Source organism: Cnephaeus nilssonii (assembly GCF_951640355.1).
Source record: "Cnephaeus nilssonii genome assembly, chromosome: 9".
NCBI classification, from domain to species: Eukaryota; Metazoa; Chordata; class Mammalia; order Chiroptera; family Vespertilionidae; genus Cnephaeus; species Cnephaeus nilssonii.
This window is the reverse complement of record NC_137080.1, coordinates 14,809,240-14,830,710: the sequence shown is the minus strand read 5'-3', so window position 1 is coordinate 14,830,710 and position 21,471 is coordinate 14,809,240. Positions and strand designations below refer to the sequence as shown.

At 43.1% G+C, this 21,471-nt stretch overlaps 1 protein-coding gene across 1 annotated transcript; it reads right to left on the bottom strand.

Moving 5' to 3' along the window:
* Nucleotides 1-53: 53 nt before the first annotated feature.
* On the bottom strand, nucleotides 54-21,012 carry SMPDL3A (sphingomyelin phosphodiesterase acid like 3A). Its single transcript, XM_079779660.1, has 8 exons — nucleotides 20,797-21,012; nucleotides 17,416-17,629; nucleotides 16,129-16,273; nucleotides 11,642-11,738; nucleotides 10,346-10,515; nucleotides 8,976-9,156; nucleotides 7,088-7,212; nucleotides 54-3,331 (listed from the first exon to the last, which is right to left on the bottom strand). The coding sequence occupies exons 1-8, from the start codon at nucleotides 20,906-20,908 to the stop codon at nucleotides 3,014-3,016; spliced, it is 1,362 nt and encodes a 453-aa protein (XP_079635786.1). The 5' UTR covers nucleotides 20,909-21,012; the 3' UTR covers nucleotides 54-3,013.
* Nucleotides 21,013-21,471: the final 459 nt, after the last annotated feature.

Here is a 21,471-nt window from a genome sequence, read left to right as displayed (position 1 = left end):
TCTGGGACTGCTGGCTCCTAACTGCTCACCTACCTGCCTGCCTGATTGCCCCTAACTGCCCCCCCTGCCAGCCTGATCACCTCTAACCGCCTCTGCCTACTGGCTTGGTTGCCCCCAACTGTCCACCCCCTGCCGGCCTGGTCGCCCCACGCAGCCTGCTGTTCAGTTGTTTGGTCGTCCCTCACTAACCCCCCTGCCGACCTTGTGGCCCCACACAGCCTGCTGTTTGGTCATTACTGTTACTGTGACGGTGTCCCAGACAATTTGCATATTCCTCTATTATCAGTATAGATTATCTATGCTGTAACTTACATCTGGTGACTGTTTGTAACTACCAACCAGTGTTTCTTAATCCCTTCACCTTCTCCCAACCCCTCTCCCCTCAGGCAAATCAGTCAGTTCTCTGTATCTATGTGCCTGCTTCATTTTGTTTGTTTGTTTACATTCTACATAACAGTGAAATCATAGTGTTTATCTTTCTCTGACTGAGTCATTCAGATGTGATAATATTCAAGAGGCAGGATTCAGCTCATGTTTTAAGAGTTTAGAATAACAGAATTTTCTCAGGGGTCTGGACACAGATCAGAGGGTATCCTAGGGCTGCTGAATTTATGAAGATTTCCCCCCATCATTCAAGATGGGAGATGGCTGTTCAATTTAGCCAACACATTCATAATATGTGAGGATATTAGTATTAGAAAAGTAAAGAATTCATTTGAATAGATATTTCCTAGTATATATTAGTAGGTATGTTTTGCCCCTAAATCTCTCTACCCACCTAAACCAGTGGTTCTTATTAAGGACTCTTTCCCATTTCCCTCACCTTTACTCCCATTCCTTCCTATCCCTGTGTGGCTAAATGTTGAAACAAAACTGGTTTTAAAGTATCAAAAAATAATCTAAACAAGGTATATTTTATAAATTTGCCAAAGCACTATCAATAAGCAGAAGCAAATCAATCAAGTTTTACTGTGGACATAACTTTTTTTAAATAATTGAACATAACCTGAAATAAACCACAATAAATAATAGTAACAGCTCTGATGATAGAATTGAAACATTCCTTTGACTGCTGATAATGTACCTAAATGTTACTCAAACTTTGAGACCACTTATTTCTACTTTAAGGTAAAAGTAACTGAACACAAAAAGGTAGCATTAAAAAGTTTTTATTGTAGAATAATGTAGGAAGGACCCTAAATGTTCACTCCCCAAGTCCCCAAAAGATGCAGAAATTTCCTCCACAATCATCCTGCAAGCCCAAGTGTGTTCACCTCCGGTGCTAGGACTCATTGTCTGAGTCATCTCCCGCCATCTCTGGCTTTCAGCAATTTTCCTGATACGGCACAAGCCTGTTTTCTTAAAACATTTGCCCGTTAAGTATAAAAATATATAAATACATGATGTAGTCATTTGACAATACTAGCCCTAAATATAATTGCAGGTAGGATGATTTCTAAATGATATGATTTTATAAAAATAAATCATTGCTTTGTTTCAGTATTCTCACGTCTAAAACATACTAATTTATTTTTAAACCTAAAAATTTTAAAAAAGTTTACCTAACAAATATTGGTACTTTCTTAGATATAATATTTTAGTTTTGTAATATTCACCTCTTGGCCCTCTGGAAATTAAGATTAATTTGGTCTCATTACGATGAGATCTTACTTCTACCTACAAGTCATTTTTTACATGACGTCAAACCAGTCACCAGGATAATGAGTTTCACTCTCCTTATTGATTGACCTAAGGCTCCTGACTGTATGTATTCTCCAGCAAACCAATGTACTGGGGGTATTGGGGTGTACAATCATCTCGTCCCCTAAATTTCTCAGCCTCAGCCTCTTCTCTTCTACTTTAATCCCCCCACTGAGCCTGGAAACAAGCAACAGCTTGAGAGAAGCTGTTGAGAAGCCAACAACCACGGGAGAACCCTAAAAACAACCCCCTGAAACGAAAGCTCATTTTTATCCTCTCTCCGAACATTGGAACAAAGAAAATGCCACTGCTGCATCCCCATCCACTTCTTTGGGAAATATTCGCACCTTTCAGTTCATTTCAACAGTTATTTACCAAGTGTCAGACACTGGACGAGGACCCAGGCCTTGTGCTTGTACTGCAGTTACAGTAAGTCTAACTTGTGACATTCTCTCATTAAAAGTTAGCAGTACTGCCCTAGCCAGTTTGGCCCAGTGGATAGAGCGTCAGCCTGCGGACCAAAGGGTCCCAGGTTCAATTCTGGTCAAGGGCACATGCCTTGGTTGCAGGCTCTTCCTCGGGCCCGAAACCTGGTCAGGGCTCATCTAGGAGGAAACAAATCGATGTGTTTCTCTCACATCGATGTTCCTCTCTGTCTTTCCCTCTCTCTTCCATTCTCCCTAAAAATCAATGGAAAAAATATCCTTGGGTGAGGATTAAAAAGTAAAATAAAATAAAAAAGTTAGCAGTACTGAAGAGCACTCCCCTTCACTCACAGAGTGAAGACAGCTAGATACCATGTGTCCGGTGATGTTTCATAGACTCAGAGATGACCCTCATGAGAAATCCGCGTTTTCCCAAGAGGAGGCGGTGCATGTAAATAGTGTTAACCTCAGTTTACACATGAGATTTAAACAGTTTGAACTTCAGCTTACACATGGGGTTTTAATAAGAGTGAATCAATCAAACTGAAAATTATCTTTTGAAAAATAATGTGTCATTCGGAAGAAGTTGTTTCCTTGACTATAAAAACGGCATTGTCTCAAGAGTATAAATTAGATATAATTATATAAACTGGAAGACAGAAAATGTATATCTAAACATCATTCTAGTGGGCAGTTTATATATATTCAATGTAACAAAAATTTGGAATATTAAAAATATCTTCATTTGGGCATCATAAAAAAGAAAGCAAAGAAAGGAATTCTGTTTGCCCACTCAGTAACTCACAAAGATTGACGTAACAAGTCCCACAAACTGATCTCAGAAACAGAGCAATGTTGCATTTTCTATGAACACAAGGTTTGAAATACTATAGATTTTGCTTTATATAATAATGTTTGAAGCAATCTACATAGGAATTATGATCAAGATTCATAATTGCACAAATTTGAAAGGCCTTACATAACTCATTGCAAATTACATTGCTGTCATAACTCACAAAGTAGTAATTATAGTATTTTATAAATTTCTTACTGTCTAGGGCTGCAAATTCTTTAGCTAATCCATACAAACTTTTTGGCTGCAGATCTTCAATGTCATAAGCCTGGGTCAGGGTGTACTCCAGCTGCCAGTTGGATTCTCCTTTTAGATTAGCATCTGTCAGGTTCAAGTAAAACTGCAACATATCCTACAGTTAAATACAGTAAGAAAGCCTGGTTCATTCGGGGGTGTACAAAACACTGCGCAGCAAGAAGACTCCTTCCTAGGATTAACGTGACACTCCTGAATTCAAGTTGTAGTCATTTAAAAAAGTGAGTTGATTTTGGAGAAAGAGTCCAACTAGAAGAGCTATATTACTTTTTCATTTTAAAAACAAATGAAAGAACATAATACAAATTAATATAAACTACATAAAGAGATGTACAAAATAGAAAGCCTTCAATTCACACACGTCAGAAGTAACCACCACTAATGATATTGTACACATCAGTGGTGTGCTGGAGGTGGCTGTAACCAGCTCACAAGAGCCGATTGTCAAAATTTCAGGAATCTTGCCAGTTAGTTGATATTAACTTTGGCAGCTTGAAATTGGCCATGATGGGAGTATTTACATCATGGAAATCAGCAAACACTATAAATCAAAGTGTGTGTTTTTTCTCCCAGTGAACAGGTTGTTAAACATTTACCAACACTTTCGTGTTACTTGTGTTGTTCTAGAGTTTATGTATGAAACAAATATAAGTATTTAGAAAATATACACCTATTTCCTATTTTTGGGCTTTTTTATTTATTTTTTAAATATATTTTATTGATTTTTTTACAGAGAGGAAGGGAGAGGGATAGAGATTTAGAAACATCGATCAGCTGCCTCCTGCACATCCCCCACTGGGGACGTGCCCTCAACCAAGGTACATGCCCTTGACCGGAATCGAACCCGGGACCCCTCAGTCCAAAGGCGGACACTCCATCCACTGAGCCAAACCAGTTCGGGCTTTTTTGGCTTTTTTAAAAAATGAAGTCACACTATAAAAACTTTTGGACTTTTAAAAAGTATTGAATGCTATATCAGGGACATCATTCTACGTTAGTACATATATACGCACATACAGATACATATATGTATGTATGTGTATCTGAGGTTCAGATTGAAAAATAGGCAACTGATAGTTGTAAAAAAGATTCCTTTGAACTAATTTATCTGCCAATTTTTTTATTTCCTCATTCAATCTAATATTTGTGGATTAAACCAGATTTCCTCTGCCCTACCTCCTTTATAAAAACATGTTCTAGGAAATAAAAGAACTACCTCATATTAAGTTTATCTAGGAAAAAATATATAGTTACATCAATAGACACTATAATTGAGAAATTCTTTCCCAATTAATTTGTTGAAAGGAGTACTACCCATAAGGTAAATGCTCAGTTTTTCTATGCTAAATTTATCTACAGCAGAGTCATGTACAAGCTCCAGAGAACTTTTATCACAAAAATAAATGTTCAGCTCAACTTATTTCCTTTACAAATTGTTTTTGCCAACATTTATTGAGCACTTAATATGAGCCAAGCATTTCCTTAGTGCTTTATATATATAATCTTCACAGCAACTCAGTGAAGGCAGTAATATTTTAATCCCCATTTTACAGAGGAATAGACTCAGACGGAAAAGTGAGGTGATACAGCTCACAAGACAGTATGGTTTCAGAACCAATATTCTCCTTCATAGCTTTATTCTAAAGAAGAGTAATTAATAACAAATAAGGCTTAGTGAACAGTTTCAACATATATACAAGTCCATAGATAAGACACTACCTAATGAAACCTTCATCTAATTGAATGTGAATTCTTTAGAAGTTTTAGAGAAACAGCCTCCCAAAGGTGACCGCATAAGCCCACACTTACAAATGCTGACATTCCAAATTCTATCTAACTAGTGGCCCAGTGCATGAAATTCATGCATGGGGGTGGGGGGGAGGGGTGTCCCTCAGCCCGGCCTGCACCCTTTCCAATCTGGGACCCCTCAAAGGATGTCTTACTGCCAGTTTACAGGGATCAGGCCTCAACCAGCAGTCAGACATCCCTCTTGCAATCCAGGACTGCTGGCTCCTAACTTCTCACCTGCCTGCCTGCATGCCTGATTGCCCCTAACCACTCTGCCTGCTGGCCTGCTCACCCCCAAATGCCGCCCCCCCCCTGCCAGCCTGATCACCCCCAACTGCCCCCCGTGCCAGTGTGCTCACCCCCAAGTGTCCCCCTGCTGGCCTGCTCACTCCAAACTGCCCTTCCCGCTATCCTGATCACCTCCAACTGACCCCCACTGATGGCCTGCTCGCCCCCAACTGGCCCCCCTGCTGGTCTGCTTACCCCCAACGGCCCTGCCCCCCACCAGCCTGATAACTCACAACTGCCATCCCATCCTGACCTGATCACCCACAACTGCCTTCCCCTCTTGGCCTCTAACTGCCTCTACCTCGGCCCCACCACCATGGCTTTGTCCAGAAGAACATCTGGAAGGTCTCCTGGAAGATCTCCCAGTCTAATGAGCATATTACCCTTTTATTAGTATAGATAGAGGCCTGGTGCCCGGGTGGGGGCCAGCTGGTTTGCCCTGAAGGGTGTCCCAGATCAGGGTGGGGGTTCCCTTGGGGCACAGGGTGGCCTGGGTGAGGGGCTGAGGGCTATTTTCAGACTGGTCAAGCCCCCCAGTGGGGACCCTCACCCCATGGTGTGTGGCCAGCCTGGGTGAGGGGCTGAAGGCTGTTTTCAAGCTGGCCACACCTCCTTCAGGGTGGGGGTCCCCACTGGGGTGCCTGGCCAGCCTGGGTTAAGGGCTGATGGCTGTTTGCAGCCTGGCCAAGCCACCCAGCGGAAACCCTCACCCCATGGGAGTATAGCCAGCCTGGGTGAGAGGCTGAGGGCTGTTTTCAGGCTGGCCATGACCCCTGGTGATCCAGGCTCCCAGCCCCTCCTTTTTTCCTTTTCTTTTTTTTTTTTTTTTCAGTGCCTCCTTGAGCAGAGGCCAGGGCCAGCTGGAAACAGGTATCTGGGATTTATTTATCTTCTATAATTGAAACTTTGTAGCCTTGAGCAGAGGCCAGGGTCAGCCAGGGCAGGTGGGAAGCTTGGCTTCCTCCATCACCAGGGGTAACCCAAGCCTCCTGCTTGCTCCAGCTCCATGGCTGCTTCCATCTTTGTTGGGTTAATTTGCATACTCACTCCTGATTGGCTGGTGGCATGGCTGGTGGGTATAGCGGAGGTATGGTCAATTTGCATGTTTCTATTTTATTAGTGTAGCTAAAGAGGGAATATGCTAATTGACCCTCATGCCATTGCAAAGATGGTGGCACCCACAGCCAATAAGGAGGGAATATGCTAACTGACTACCCTGTCCTCAAAGATGGCAGCAACCACAGCCAATAAGGAGGGAATATGCTAATTGACTGCCATGCCCTCAAAGATGGTGGCGCCCATAGCCACAAGATGGCGGTGCCCAGTCCCCTCAGCCCCGCTGTGCACCTGCATCCAGGGTCCCCCAGTCTCCTCAGCGCCCAGTCTCCCAGGGCCAGCCCAAGGTGCAGGCAAGCCTCAGATGGTGGCTGCCCGGCTGCCCAAGGCTCAGGTAACCAGGGCCGGCTGAGGCTTGCGCTGCTGGCATTGGTAGCAGCAGAGGTGTGATGGGGGCGTCGCCTTCCCCTGATTGCCAGGTTGCTTACAGCCCCTGAGGGCTCCTGGACTGTGAGAGGGGGCAGGCTGGGCTGAGGGACCCCACCCTCCAGTGCATGAATTTTCATGCACCGGGCCTCTAGTATAAATATAAAAAGGAAAGACATTAGAGTTTAACATAAAACACAGCACACACAGCTATGCTAAAAACATTCAACTAAACTACTGGAAATGTGAAGACATGTATAAATATGGGGTCAATTCTAAAATTGTACCAACTTACCAATAACTTATAATCATGAGGATCATACTGAAATAGTCTGACTCCAGGGTTGTTGGTCTGTTTCTGTAAAGCGCCCTTCACTGGGGTAACAGCAGGAGCCACAAATGCAGAATTTACTGGACTTCCTGGACAAAACATGTGCACATAAAAATATTTTTTTAGAGACTGAGTTTAACTATATTAAAAATATGAACAAGTTCCAGATTAAGAGATTAATAGACATAATATCCCAATGATATATGATCTTTAATGGATTCTGACTTGAAACATCTGTCAGAAACACTTTTGAGAAAATAGAAACCTTTCATTGTGGGATGGTATTAAATGATAGCGAAGAATTATTATTAATTTTGTTAGATAAATTAAAGGTATTATGATTATGTAAGTGACTCATGTATTTTAGCAATGTATAGAGCAGCGTGTAGGGCTAAAACATCTGATGTTAAGGTTCACTTTTAGATAATTCAGGAAAAAAAATTTAAAAATGGATAGGTAAAGCAAATGTGGCAAAATCTTGATAGATGTTAAAATAAATGATGGTACGTGAGTTTGTTTTATCATTCTCTCTGCTTTTGGATATTTAAAATTTTTCATAATAAAAAATTCAAGTTATTACAAGTACACACACATGTCCTGTACCTCTACCTGAAACAATATTCCAATGACTACAGAATAAATATTTGATTTAAGTGTCACCATGTTTTATACATATCCTAGAACTAAGTAAAAAATACTGAGTAAAAAAACTAGCAAATTCTAAAAGATTCTCATTTTTACCAAGAACACCCATTCCAAATAAAAGAGGTAAAGCATTTCAAAAATATTCCCCAATTACTGAAAAAAATACATATTGATTTTTCTCTATACTGACTACTATAAAATCAGAAGTCTTGCTTTGTTAACTCTCAAGTTTTCTACCCTCATGCCCAAAATAATTTTTTAAAATACATCATCATTGTTCAGTTTGATGCTAGAGTTTCTTCTATTTTTTTCTTTTAATGCTGAGTCATTAACAATGCATATAAGTATTTAAAAGTAAGAGTTTATTATGTTTTACTTTAAACCAATGGTAAATTGCCCTTTGCTTTTTATATTAAGTAAAATCTGGTACTGGATTTAATGAAACATTTAATTTGCTAAATCAGTAAAAATTACCAGAGTTTTGATGCTTTGCTTTAGCATCTTGGATTGGGGAGATACAAACAAAAATGTCATATTACTGTGACAGGACAGTAAGGAGCTAGGAAAATTCCAGAGCAAATGGAATAGGGAACCTGAGACAGGAGAGTTAAAACAAGGCCAAACAGTGTGAGCAATTTGCAACCGGCTTGTAAATAACAACCCATTATCTTCCCCAGCCAAGGACACCTGAGAGCTAATTGTTCAAATCCTCCCTAAGGAGAGAATGCAGAAAAGGAGGGAGGAAGAGGAAAGCAAAAAAAAAAAGGCAGTTTTACTCCCTAAGCAGCGAAGCCAGCAGCCTCAAGGCTTGGCAAGATAAACTTGCCAGGTGCTTCTCACGAATTCTGGGGAGGACACAACAAGATAGAAAGGGACCTTGAGAATGAATCTGTACCGAAATATATCAGAGGGATTCTGAAGCCTATAGACAGGAGGGTATATAATGCCTCAGACCCCCACCCAACTCACTCTTCAGATTAGCTGAGAACTGTGTTTCATAAACCAGATGTATAGATATGCTTGCCTTGCTTCTTCAATAAAGGTGCATGCTTTACTTGCTTTAATAAAATTGGCTTCGTCACAAAGCAATCAAGGTCTCTTGTATAAATGCATTTATATGAAAAGACAAGAATTGAGGTTGGGGACAGCCCTCTCCCTCTGACCCAGGGAGCTGTCTGATATCTGTAAGAGGTGCTTCTAACGTTACCTTTTTCATCTGAAAGAACCATAATGCTGTCTTTGTGAGTGTGTCCATAAAATTGTCCTGCAATGACACCGCTGTATTTTCTAAAAATACCGATCAGTTTCTCATTATAGAATTCTCTCATGGCTGTAGTGCCCATTGAAAAGGGCAGATAGCCCACTGGGATATGTGCTATGATGTACACCTGGGGAAAGAAACAGAAGGACTGATGAGAATCTTTCTGCACATTTGTCGTAACTAAGGACATTTAGATACCCAAGATCAAAAGTATATTAATTAAAATTTAGAAAGCAAATATACCATCTCTCCTTTTTATTACCAAAAAATATAAAATTAGAAAACTATTTATTTCGCTATATTTGTTCTTATCTCATTTAAATTACACTGCTGCCCTAGCCAGTTTGGCTCAGTGGATAGAGTGTCAGCCTGCAGACTAAAGGGACCCAGGTTCGATTCTGACCAAGGGCACATGACCAGGTTGCGGGCTCGATCCTCCACCAGTATGGCGTGTGCAGGGGGCAGCTAATCAATGATTCTCTCCATTCATTGATGTTTCTCTATCTCTCTCTCCCTTTCTCTCTGAAATTAATTTTAAAAAAATCTATACTAATAAAAGGATAATATGCTAATTAGACCAGACATCTTCTGGATGTCCTTCTGGGCAAAGCCACAGTGGTGGGGGCCAAGGCAAAGGCGGTTAGGGGTGATCAGGCAGGCAGGCAGAGCAGTTAGGGGCAATCAGGCCATCAGGGGACAGTGGTTAGGGGTGATCAGGCTGGCAGGGGAGAGTGGTTAGGGGCGATCAGGCCAGCAGGGGAGCAGTTAGGGGCATCAGGCAGGCAGGTAGGGGTGGTTAGGGGTGATCAGGTAAGCAAGCAGAGGGGTTAGAGGTCATCAGGCAGGCAGGCAGAGTGATTAGGGGCAATCAGGCAGACAGGCAGGTGAGTGGCTAGGAGCCAGCAGTCCTGGATTGTGAGAGGGATCCCGGATTGGAGAGGGTGCAGGCTAGACTGAGGGATCCCCCCTCCTTCTTCCCCACCCCCGACCCCACACACACATTTCATGCTCTGGGCCTCTAGTTAAAAATAATAAATACTACACTGTTGCATTAACTGTGACATTGGTCACAATTTTTTTTAATATCAGCCTCTTTTTATATGAACTGATGTCAATCAATCCTCAAAACTTTAAAAGCAAAACAAAACAAAACAAATAACAAGAGATAAATTATCATGCATTTCATATGAAACATCTTCAAATTTTACTATTTTTATTAATACCTGATACATGCCCTCCCCCCCCCCTCAAGTTTAATAAATACACAAATTTAGCCCTCCATTTATCCCCTTATGATTTGGGTCTATGAAATCTACCTTCTCATTATTTTGCTGAGAGATATTCAGTGTATTTTCTAGCCATTCAAACTGATTTGCTGGGTCACTCCTATTCAGAGTCACAATATTTGGGCCGTAATACAAGTTTGTGTTTAGGCTGATGATCCTAAGGTTCGGATTAGTTGAAACTTTCTGTGAATAAAAGCCACCTATAAAAACAAATTTAAACACATTCTAGAGAAACACACTCACAGATATGCAGTCACTATGAAAGCAAATTCTTCATTAAGATTTTTTAAAAAAGGATTTACATACCAGCCAGGATAATTATATTTATACTAGAGGCCCGGTGCATGAAATTTGCGCACGGGGAAGGACCCTAGGCCTGACCAGCAATCAGGGCCCATCTGTGGGGCGACCAATGGGATGATCGGGGGCCCCCATTGGCACCCGCTTTGGCCAGCCTGACACTGCCCACTCACTGGCCCAGCCCCTGCCCCCACCACCAGTCACCTCCCTCTGCAGGGCGACCAGTGGGGCGATTGGGGGGCCCCCCGCTGGCACCCACCTTGGCTGGCCTGGGGCTTGGGGGAAACTCCTGCATTGAGCATTTGCTTCCTGGTGGTCAGTGTGCATCATAGCGACCGGTCGTTCTGCCGTTTAGTCAATTTGCATATTAGGCTTTTATTACATAGTATCTCATTGTTTAGTTTGTATATACATAAGCCAGCATTAGATAAGAATCAGTTTTAACAAACATTATGGAAAACCTACCATGTGCCGGGTCCATGTGTTAGCTTTCTATATACAGAGGTAACAAGAGTTGTTTCCAATATTCAGGTGAAAATAAAATAAATATATTGGCACTAGACGATGAGGTACTGAACTTTGTAAAAGAAATATTAATATACCAACTCTTACTCTTGTATGATTGAGGAAGTTAAGATGAGAATTATTGTGAAATACAAAATCCAAAGAATGGGGAACACACATGGATCTTGCCAGAGACCACTGAATAAATGGCAGACAAACCAGAGATGCTACATTCCCCATGGAGATGAAGCTTAAAGGCATAAGCCCACTGATGCCAGCAAACCAGTGGCAACAGAACGCCCAAGAGTCTACTTGTCAGAGCTAGTCACTGAGATGCTGGCTCTGGGCCCACTCACCATCCATGCCTCTCTCTCCTCAGCTTTCAAACATGATTTGTGGCCTCCAGAAAAACTGGGTACAGAGGCTCTTCATTGGCACAGCCAAGCAAATATGAAAGACCTAAGTCTAAACAACGTTAATAAAAATAGAGGCAAAATAGAGATGAGTAAATCTTTCACCTACCTTTCTTTAAAGTCTGAATAGCTTCTTCATCTAGCCATGGTTTCCAGAGGTTTGCTACTGCATTGTACACCTTGCTGGTGAATACAGGCAGTTGATCCTGGCCATAAACAATATAATTCACCATTGAAACTCTGAAGACTATGCGGATCAATTAATTAAACATTGCTTGAGTGTTTACTACTACGTTAGGTATCTGAAAATGCAAAGATGAATACTAGATAGAGGTAATCTTCAAGGAGTTTATAACTTAGTTGGAGAGATGGGACAAAATACAATCAATCACCTATAAGATAGTGCACTAGGTACTAATGCAGAGGCTCTGGGAGTATAGGAGCAAGAAGAATCAAATCTGGTCCAAAGAGTCAGCAGGGAGAGACAATAGAGCATTTGAACCAGGCCTTGAATAATGATTCATCAAGTTGACAAAAAAAGGACCCGACAGAGAAGGGAAAATGCCTTATGATTTCACTTATATGTGAAATCTAGATCTCTTACCCTCTGAGACAGCATGGAGGGACCTGGAGAGTATTATGTTAAGCGAAATAAGCCAGTCAGAGTAAGACAAGTATCACATGATCCCACTCATATGTGGAATCTCACTCACATGTGGAATCATAGCATGTGGAAGAAATGAAAAAAATTAGAATAAGTCCTCTGAAATGTTAACACTAGTAAAAAGCTTCTTAACTTCTTAAAGATTTATAACCATACAAATTTGATTTGAAGAAGTCTCTTATGTCAGCCTGAATTTTATCAAAACATGTTGATTTTTAATGGTGTACTAGATGTATAAAACATTATTTTTATTATCATAAAGTATCTTTTATCATCCTATTTATCATATTACAATGATGTATGTTTATGATGACGTAAGCTCTAGGGGAGAAAAAAACAAAACTTTAAGAAAGTAGATACTGAATAGAAACCCAGAAAGCATTTGTAAAATTGGGTAATTACTCATAGTTTTGTCTTTAAAAAAGTATAATAAAAAACTGATGCCATTTTATTCACTATCCTCATTTCCTTCTGTATAATAGTGATAGAGACCTATTTCTTAAGGAGTTTCCTTGTCAGTATTAATTAAAATGCTTAGTTATTTCTCAAGATGATACCTGAATCACATTAGTTCCTAATACATATGCCTAGTACATAATGAAAGTATAAATACATTCAGAGCAAGTAATAACCAAATAACTTGTTTTAACTGGAACTAATTATCCAAAGCATATTTTTAATTCATATCAGAGATCAAAGTCACCTGTCTGAAAATTACACAATGGCGTAGGGTAGGCCAATATGGATTCTGATTTAGAATTAGTTGTCATTTCCCTGGCCGGTGTGGCTCAGTTGGTTGGGCGACATCCTATGTACCAAAAGGTTGCAACAAAAGATTGACAGTTCCATTCCTGGTCAGGGCACATGCCTGGATTTTGGGGGCGATCCCTGGGGGGGGGGGGGGGGGCGGGTGTACAAGAAGCAGCCGATCAACTTTGCGCTGTCATATCAATGTTTCTCTCTCCCTCTCCTTCCCTCTCTCTAAATATCAATTTAAAACAAAAATTAAAAATTTGTCATCATCATCAAAAAAAAAGCAACTAAAGTTTCAACCATGTGTTTACTTTGAGATGGAAACTAAGATACTAACATGGTCAAGTGGAATCTTAACATTATATAAAAAGCATTCTACACTTTTCCACTTTAAATATGAGAAATATCAGCACCAGAGGACGTAGGTGATTTATCCAGGAACAACTGGTCAGTCACAGAGCTGGATCTAAATCCCAGGTCTTTGTGCCATCACGCTCACCTCCACTTATCTACTGGACCATGCTATCATCTCAGTGCGTCTGGGCTGTGACACGACCACTGCTGAGAAATGAGGCGTTCAGTGGGACCCACCCCTAAGTTTCATGGCACCCGCCTTACCAGTTTAGGAGTAAATGAGGACCCCGGCCCAGACTGCTTTCTTGGGCGGGGGGCCACTAGAAAGAATCCCCGGGCTGCCCACACTCACATCAACTTCTGATGGAATGGGTGGGGACATGCCTCTGTATGTGTATGACTATGTAGCTTTGTTTATGTACATGTTTATGGGGTTTTAATGGAAATAACACTTGTCATCTTTATTTGTTACTAACACTCTCCAGTATTCCATCCCAGGTATCAGTCTCTAGTAATCTTGATGGGAGGCTTTCATGTTACATTTGACATTCCTGAAGTGTTACATGTGGGATGGAAGGATGGGAGTAGAATAACAAAAAGATTTTAAAATATGAAGTCATAAGCTAGAAAGAGAAGAAAATTAACTGTTAAGGCTGTCCAATTTACCTTAGCTGTACACGTATACAGTTTAGAAGTTGGGGGGTACCTACATCTTTGAATTATTATAAGATGTGACTTCATAAAAAGAAGACAAAGGAGACATCTGTAATATGTTCAACAATAAAGTTAAAAATAAAAAATAAATTAAAAGAAGACAGAGATAAAAGTAAAAAGAAAAAAAAATCCTCAAAGGAGATAGGACAATGTATCGCATGCCACAGCTTAATGCTATAACAACCACCACTCCACTTACTGAGGGCTTACTATGGGTAGGAAGGTAGGAAGTGGTAGGTAGGAAGTTGTGCCTTTTCATAAAGTGTCACTAATTCTCACAAAAATTCTGCAAGGAGGGTATTATTGCGCCTATTTGCAAATGAGTGATCTAGGGCTCAGGGACATTAAGTGAATTATCCAAGTTGGTCAAGCTATTAGAAGCAGGGCGAGATGAGGATTTAAATTCTAGTGAATGTGACTCTAAGCCTCACTTTTCCACCGTTACCAGTCTGCCTGTCACCTAATAAAACAATGTGTGTAACCTCTGGCTCCAGGAGACTGTCATCCCAGAGCCTCTGCCCTGTGTGTCTAACATCTCAGTGGTCACAAAAGTTGACCACTGCTTGAGAGGCCAACTCACAGAAACTCACACTTCATTCATCACAAGACCGGAGGCCAGTGCCAAGAAGTCACTTGAAACTTACACTCGTCCCAGAGTAAAACTTTTCAAAATCACTCTATTCAGGTTAGATGAACTAATATAATCAAAACCCTCATGAAGCATCCTTTTGACATGAGATGGAAAAGATATTCTAAGCAAAAAGAGAAATGTAGACAAAGAGAGGCAGGAAAGTGAACATCATAATCCAGAGATGTTGAGTATGCTATTCTGGCAAGAGCAAGGGATATGTGAAAGGACATTGGTCTAATTGCACACAAAAGACCCAGGATGTGGACTCCGCCCCTGAGTGATTGTGAGCGCTTAACAAGCAACTTAACATTTCTAGGCCTGTTTTCTCATCTATAAAATGAAGAGTAGATCTAGATCAGGGTCAGCAAACTTCTTCTACAAAGGGCAAAATAATAAATAGGTTAGGCTAGCGGTCGGTCGGCAAACTGTGGCTCATGAGCCACATGCGGCTCTTTGGCCCCTTGAGTGTGGCTCTTCCACAAAATACCACAGCCTGGGCGAGTCTATTTTGAAGAAGTGGCATTAGAAGAAGTTTAAGTTTAAAAAATTTGGCTCTCAAAAGAAATTTCAATCGTTGTACTGTTGATATTTGGCTCTGATGACTAATGAGTTTGCCTGGGTTAGGCTTATGAGCGATGCAATCTGTCATAGCTGTTCTGCTCTGCGGTTGGTGCAAAAGAAGCCATAGGCAATACAGGAAGAATAGGCATGGTTGTGTTTCAATAAAACTTTATTTAAAACAGGCGGCAGGCCAATTTGGACCAGAGGCCCTAATTTGCCATGCTCTGGACTAAAAAATAATCTCTGAGTTTTCTTAAATCTGTACAAATTGAGAGTTCTACACTACTATAAGACCCCGAAACCAAACATGGTATTAGCGGTTACACACAGGCTGCTTAACAAAGAGCTGCTCTGATAAGTTGAAGCTCGGCTGTATCAGGCATTAAATATTCTGAATGCAGTCTCTGCTTTGAATCACATCTTAATTAATAAACTGGGCTTGAACATAAACATGGGCATGATAGTTTGCTATGTTTTTAAAGTTTCCGATCACAATCTAGCTTAGATTAGGGTGTGGTGAGCTTAGTATGCCAAATTGAAATTCTGAAAAACATAAACATTTGTCAACGTTAACCTTCCTCCCTAACTGAATCATGCAAATATGAATAAATGATAAAATTACTCAAAAGAAAGGCGAAATAAAGGAAGATTATAAAGAAAAACAGAAATTAATAGTTCACAAAGTAGGTATGTGCTTTCACACACTCACTATGGACATAACATTTTACGAATTATTAAGAGTCATTTTAAAGTCCTCGAAACACTCGTCTGGCCTTCCTTGATGGTTAGCATTAAGAGCACACTCTGCCTCAATGAGCCCCACTCCCACAGATGACCATCAGCCAGTTATTGTCATAATTTTTGCGCCACTGATGGGAAAAATCCTTTAAGCATTTCTGGAAGTTAAGGTCAGATTTACCTGTGGCCAGTAGTCATGATTACCCAGTGCAGGGAAAACCTGGAGATTTGGAAAGAGGCTCTGGACAGTGGTTGTCATATTAGCAATCACTGCTATGACTGTGTCTGTTGAGAGTTCATACACTGGAACATGAGGTGGGCTATCCCTGAAAATAACAAAGAATCACAGAGGACAAAGTCAGTTTACATAAAGAATTCACGAGACTTGTGCACAGTGCCTTGCTGTGCACTGTCTTTTCAGACCTCCACCATAAAACAGCAGATCTGAGAGAAGAGTTGATAAACTACTCTTCATTTACCTTTCTCCCACAAAGAATATCATTTTAAAAATGTGTGTAATCACAAAAGATAAACTAGAAATCTCAGCCTGTTTTACTGCCTGACTGCAGATTTTTGAGAAATAAAAAATTTTAGTAAATTAAAAGCACAGATTCCAGAGCCAAAATGCCTGCATTAAAAATCCCAGCTTTGCCACTCACTGGCTGTGTGCACTTGGGCAAGTTACTTAGATGCTCAGTGCTTTCATTTCCTTATATGCAAAATGGAGAAAATAATAATGCTGTTTCAGGTACAGGAAATGCAGGCCTCTTCGCTCTATCATAATGGATGGAATTATTTCATTATACCGCCAGAGGATGCTGTTTGCAAAATTGCCTTATCACAGGTTAACTCCCATTTTTGCCATTTGTTTTTATTATTTAATCAAGACTTTTATCACATTAATAAGTGATAAAATATCAAGACACTGATATAAGTATGCTGCTTATGGATTCATGCCTTTGCATCAACATATTTCTAGAGTGTGTACTCTAAAAAAAACACAATTCTAAAAATGTTATCTTTAATAATGTTGATTAATTTGAATGACCTAGAATTTCTTAAACCGAGTAATTTTAAAACATAATTAATCTTATGGAATTCAGCAATCTAATGAAGCTTAAGACATTGAGTAACTCATGGTATTTATATAACACTAGAAGCCCGATGCACGAAGATTCATGCCAGAATGGGGCTTCCTTTCCCTGGCTGCCGGCACCACCTTCGCTCTGGCTGGAGCCACCTTTCCTCCTTCCTACACTGCTCAGAGGCCCGGAGCAGCCGGTGGTGGTGGTGGTGCGGAACGCCTGTGTCTTGCCCTGCCCTGCCCCCAGGCCACTCAGCCCCGTTGTATGCAAATTAACCTGCCATCTTTGTTAGGTTAATTTGCATACTCACTCCTGATTGGCTTGTGGGCGTTGCGAAGGTAAGGTCGATTAGCATGTTACTCTTTTATTAGGTAGAAACTTACCCTGTCCATATCATGAAAGATGCTTCTTGTCCTGAATTTTTAATAAAATCAAATGCTGACAAGATAAGGTAATATGGAGAATCACACATAACATCTCCAAAAGGGCCAGGATTGGAGGCATTTGTGCCTTTGGACGAAGCACACACTTTTGTGTGGTCATCAGTGATGTGGTAAGTAGGGTCTAAGTGTAAGTCAGTCACATGCCAGAACTGTCCTGTTGATTAGAAAAGAAATGGTGTTAAATCTAATTCTTTTTTTTTTTTTTTTTTTGGTCTTTCTACGTAAATATTCACAGTCGGATGACAGGTCGTTGCTCCTCCCTGTGATATCCCTGTCTCTCACTCACCTCGTGGAAAATGGATGCTGACACCTACTGTGATTAAGGGACATGAGATTATAAATATACCACACTTTTGTAAACCAAAACTGGAAACACATTAAGGACATATCCATCTTATATAATTTTATACCTAGATTTATATATCTCTAGCATCTAGAATATGTCTGACCTATATTAGGCCCTCAACAAACATTCTTTAATTAAGCACAGGCAGATTTCAGGATTCCCTCCGGCAATGAAAGCTAAACTGGAACCAGTTTCTCCGGGCTTGCAGTCCAGTGTTCTTTCCACTACACTGGATTCCCAGACAGGTAAGTGAGGGGTAATTACTTAGATGCACTGGAGGGTGTCTTTAAATAGTAGCTAAGAATGTGCTCTGACAGGCTCTTAACCTGAGATTTATGAATAGTGAATCTTAGGAGGCCTCACCTTCCACTTCTAATAAAATTGTATATAAAATGCTGAGTGTGCATATGTGCGTGCGCACGCGTGCGTGTGTGTGTGTGTGTGTGTGTGTGTGTGTCCCCAAGACGGTAGACCTGGCCTGCGGCAGAGCCCACACTCCAATTCAGATTCTCTGGTTATCAATCCAAAGTTCTTTTCCCTACACCACAACTACTTTCTTTAAAAATATTTCCACAAATATATGTGTGTGTTGTCAACCTAGGTACATAAATGCTCAAAATTATACCCCCCAAAAACGTATTTATCTTTAAATGTTTTAATAAACTCATTAGTCAACAGAGCCAAATATCAACAGTACAACGACTGAAATTTCTTCTGAGAGCCAAATTTTTTACACTTAAACTTCTAACGCCACTTCTTCAAAATAGACTCGCCCAGGCCGTGGTATTTTGTGGAAGAGCCACACTCAAGGGGCCAAAGAGCCGCATGTGGCTCGCGAGCCGCAGTTTGCCGACCACGGTTTTAATTTATCCTAAAGGATCTGGTAAACCATGTCTGGACATATGCCTGTGTAAAACATGTGCTTCCGTTTATTTGTTTATGTCAGGTCCTACCAAATAGTCCAGCAGGTCCTGACCTCCCGAAGCTAAAGTGTTGTGGCTAACCACACTCTGGAGGGGCTTCCCTGGGTTTTTGAACTCTTGACCACCAGGACTTGGACAGGAAACTGAGACTGGGCATTTGCATGCGTGTGCGCACACATACACACACACCAAATAGTGAGCCAGAGGCCGTCATGGTGGGTGTTGTAAGGAAAGCCAAACATTTTGGGTTGGGTTGGGGGTTTACATCAAATGAAAAAGTAAAATAATATGTCCAATGTGAAAGTGCTGAGTCGACACTTAAGCAGCTCTTTGAAGTTACCTTTCCCTAGGGCAGTGGTTGGGAAACCGCAGCTCGGGAGCCACATGCGGCTCTTTGGCCCCTTGAGTGTGGCTCTTCCACAAAATACCACGTGTGGGCGCGCGTACAGCGTGATTGAAACTCCGTGGCCCATGCGCAGAAGTCGATTTTCCGCCTGGGCGAGTCTATGTTGAAGAAGTGGCGTTAGAAGAAGTTTAAGTTTAAAAAATTTGGCTCTCAAAAGAAATTTCAATTGTTGTCCTGTTGATATTTGGCTCTGTTGACTAATGAGTTTGCCGACCACTGCTCTAGGGGATTCAACCTTGCTGATTTCCTACCAAAACGCGGAGGTGTGAGTGGAGATTCCTAGACCCCAGCACCCTGGCACTGAAGCCTTCAGCAATCGGATTCTTAAAAGCAAAAGGTGAACTTGCTATTGGTTCGTCCCATGCAACCCGGGGGCCTTTTATCTCTGAATCCTGCACAGCCACCTACTTAAGGGCTCCAGCTTGAATGAAAGCAGAAGCCCGCAGACAGAAGTGTTTTGGAACAATCTCTTACGACTGGCAGTTGGGAAACCGTTCTCGTTTTCCACTGCCTCCGAGCTGAGTCATGAGGACTTGGCTTTCAAAGAGGAGGCGCTTTTCGCACTGCGTTTCCGAAGTCCCATGAGAAAGGGCGACAGAAAAGACAGGAGGTGTCAGGACTCGGCACTGCGCTGAGTTTCAGAGACATCTATGCCCCCAAACACCTGTCTAACGTTCCCCTCTCCAAGTAACAGAGCAAGTGTTTGTCAAGGGAGTCCAGGAGGTGTGGGCACCTCGACCTTGGGAACGGAAGGCTCAGGTGGCATTGTGAAACCGCCCATCTCGCATGTATCTCTTTGGACCCTTGGTTCTCGCACTGTAGCATCTATCAGAGTCACCAAGAGAACTGCTTCCACAGATCCTTGAGCCCCCATCCTCGGAGTTTCGGGCTCGACAGGCGAGGGTGGGGATCGAGAACTTGCATTTCTAACAAGTGTCGGCGATGCCGATGCCGGCGGTCCCGGCCCACACGGTGAGAACCAGCCCCGGAACCGGCACGGTGCCCAGTGCTGAGAATGCCTGAGACCGTCCCGCCCGCAGCCCGGCACCCAGGCGGCGTGAAAAGAAGGTCCCCACGTAGACCACGGACTTCGGGTGGGTAGCCCCGAGGCTGTGATCGTACTCTGCCTGGGGGAGGGGGGAGAAAATGTCGCCAAAAGGTGGCGGGGCCCGAAGATCCTCCGCGTCCCACTGGCATGTACACCCTGCGGCGCGGCGGAGAGCCCTCGGCTCCCCTCGGCTCCCCCCGGCTCGGAGCGGATTCGGGGCGGCGGGCAGTGCGGGACGTGCGGGACGGCCAAGTCCCAGCTGTTCTCCTACAAGCAGCCAGCTTTTCCTCCCTTCCCCGGGGGCAAAACACCTGGAGGCACGACGTGCAAACCGCTGCCAGGAGCGGGCTCCAGCCGCCGCGCGCCCGCCGGGAGCGCCCTCGGGCGCGGGCACCGCCCCCAGCGGAGCCCGACCTCCCGGCGGGTGGGCTCGGCGCTCGGGTCCCTGCGTCGCCCTCGCCCTCCCGGCGCTCAGCTCGCCAGGGTGCCGGCCCCGGCGGCGCTCGGCCCGTCCCCGGCACTTTTCTGACTTGGAGCGGCGCTTCCGCCCCAGCGCTCCGGGGCCCCTCGGGGGAGGGAAGGGTCACGGACGACTCACCAACCGCCGGAGCGGGACTCGGGCCGCGGGCGGGCGCCCGGGGCAGCGCCAGGCCGGGGTGGCCGAGCCAGACCACCCACAGGCAGCAGAGGAGCGCGTCCCGCAGCGCCATCGCGGGCACAGCCTCGGCCCCCCGGAGACTGGAGCGGTCCTGCGGCTCCACTCGGCCCGCCGGGCCCGGAGGTGGAGGCGGGAGGAGGCGGGGGCCGGGGAGGGTGTGTGTAGACGCCCAGCGGTCACGTGCGAGGGCAGAGTCTGCAGCCGCTGGGGTTAGCCTGACCTCGGGGAGCTGTCTAATGATGACTTGCCTTTTGGCTGCTTGGCCTCAGCGATCGATCGCCCTGGGAAGGAATGTGTTTGGGCCAGGCCGCCTGGCCCTGAGACCTGAGGGCCTCCTCCGCAGAAGGGACGCGGGAAACCTTCAAGTATCCGGATTTGGAGGAGACCAACAGCGTGGATCTCGGGGTGGTTCCCTGAACTGGCAGCGGCAGCACTACCTGGGAATTGGGGTGAAAATGAAAATCCCCAGGCTCCACAGCGGGCCAACTGAATCAGAAAGTCTGGGGTTGGAGCCCAGTAATTTGGGTTTTTTTACAAGCTAAAGGGATGGTGATGGGCCATGACCACTTCTCAATACCCTAGGTCCGGGAGTCTTGTTTGTTAAAAAAAATAAAT

Bases quoted from the DNA above. Each gene is read 5' to 3' on its own strand.
- SMPDL3A (XM_079779660.1), bottom strand. From the start codon at position 20,908: ATGGCGCTGCGGGACGCGCTCCTCTGCTGCCTGTGGGTGGTCTGGCTC. The intron at 17,630-20,796 runs GTGAGTCGTCCG...TCTAATCAACAG, and splicing joins GAGTCCCGCTCCGGCGGTTG to GACAGTTCTGGCATGTGACT. The intron at 3,332-7,087 runs GTAAGTTGGTAC...ATTTAACTGTAG, and splicing joins CTCATGATTATAAGTTATTG to GATATGTTGCAGTTTTACTT.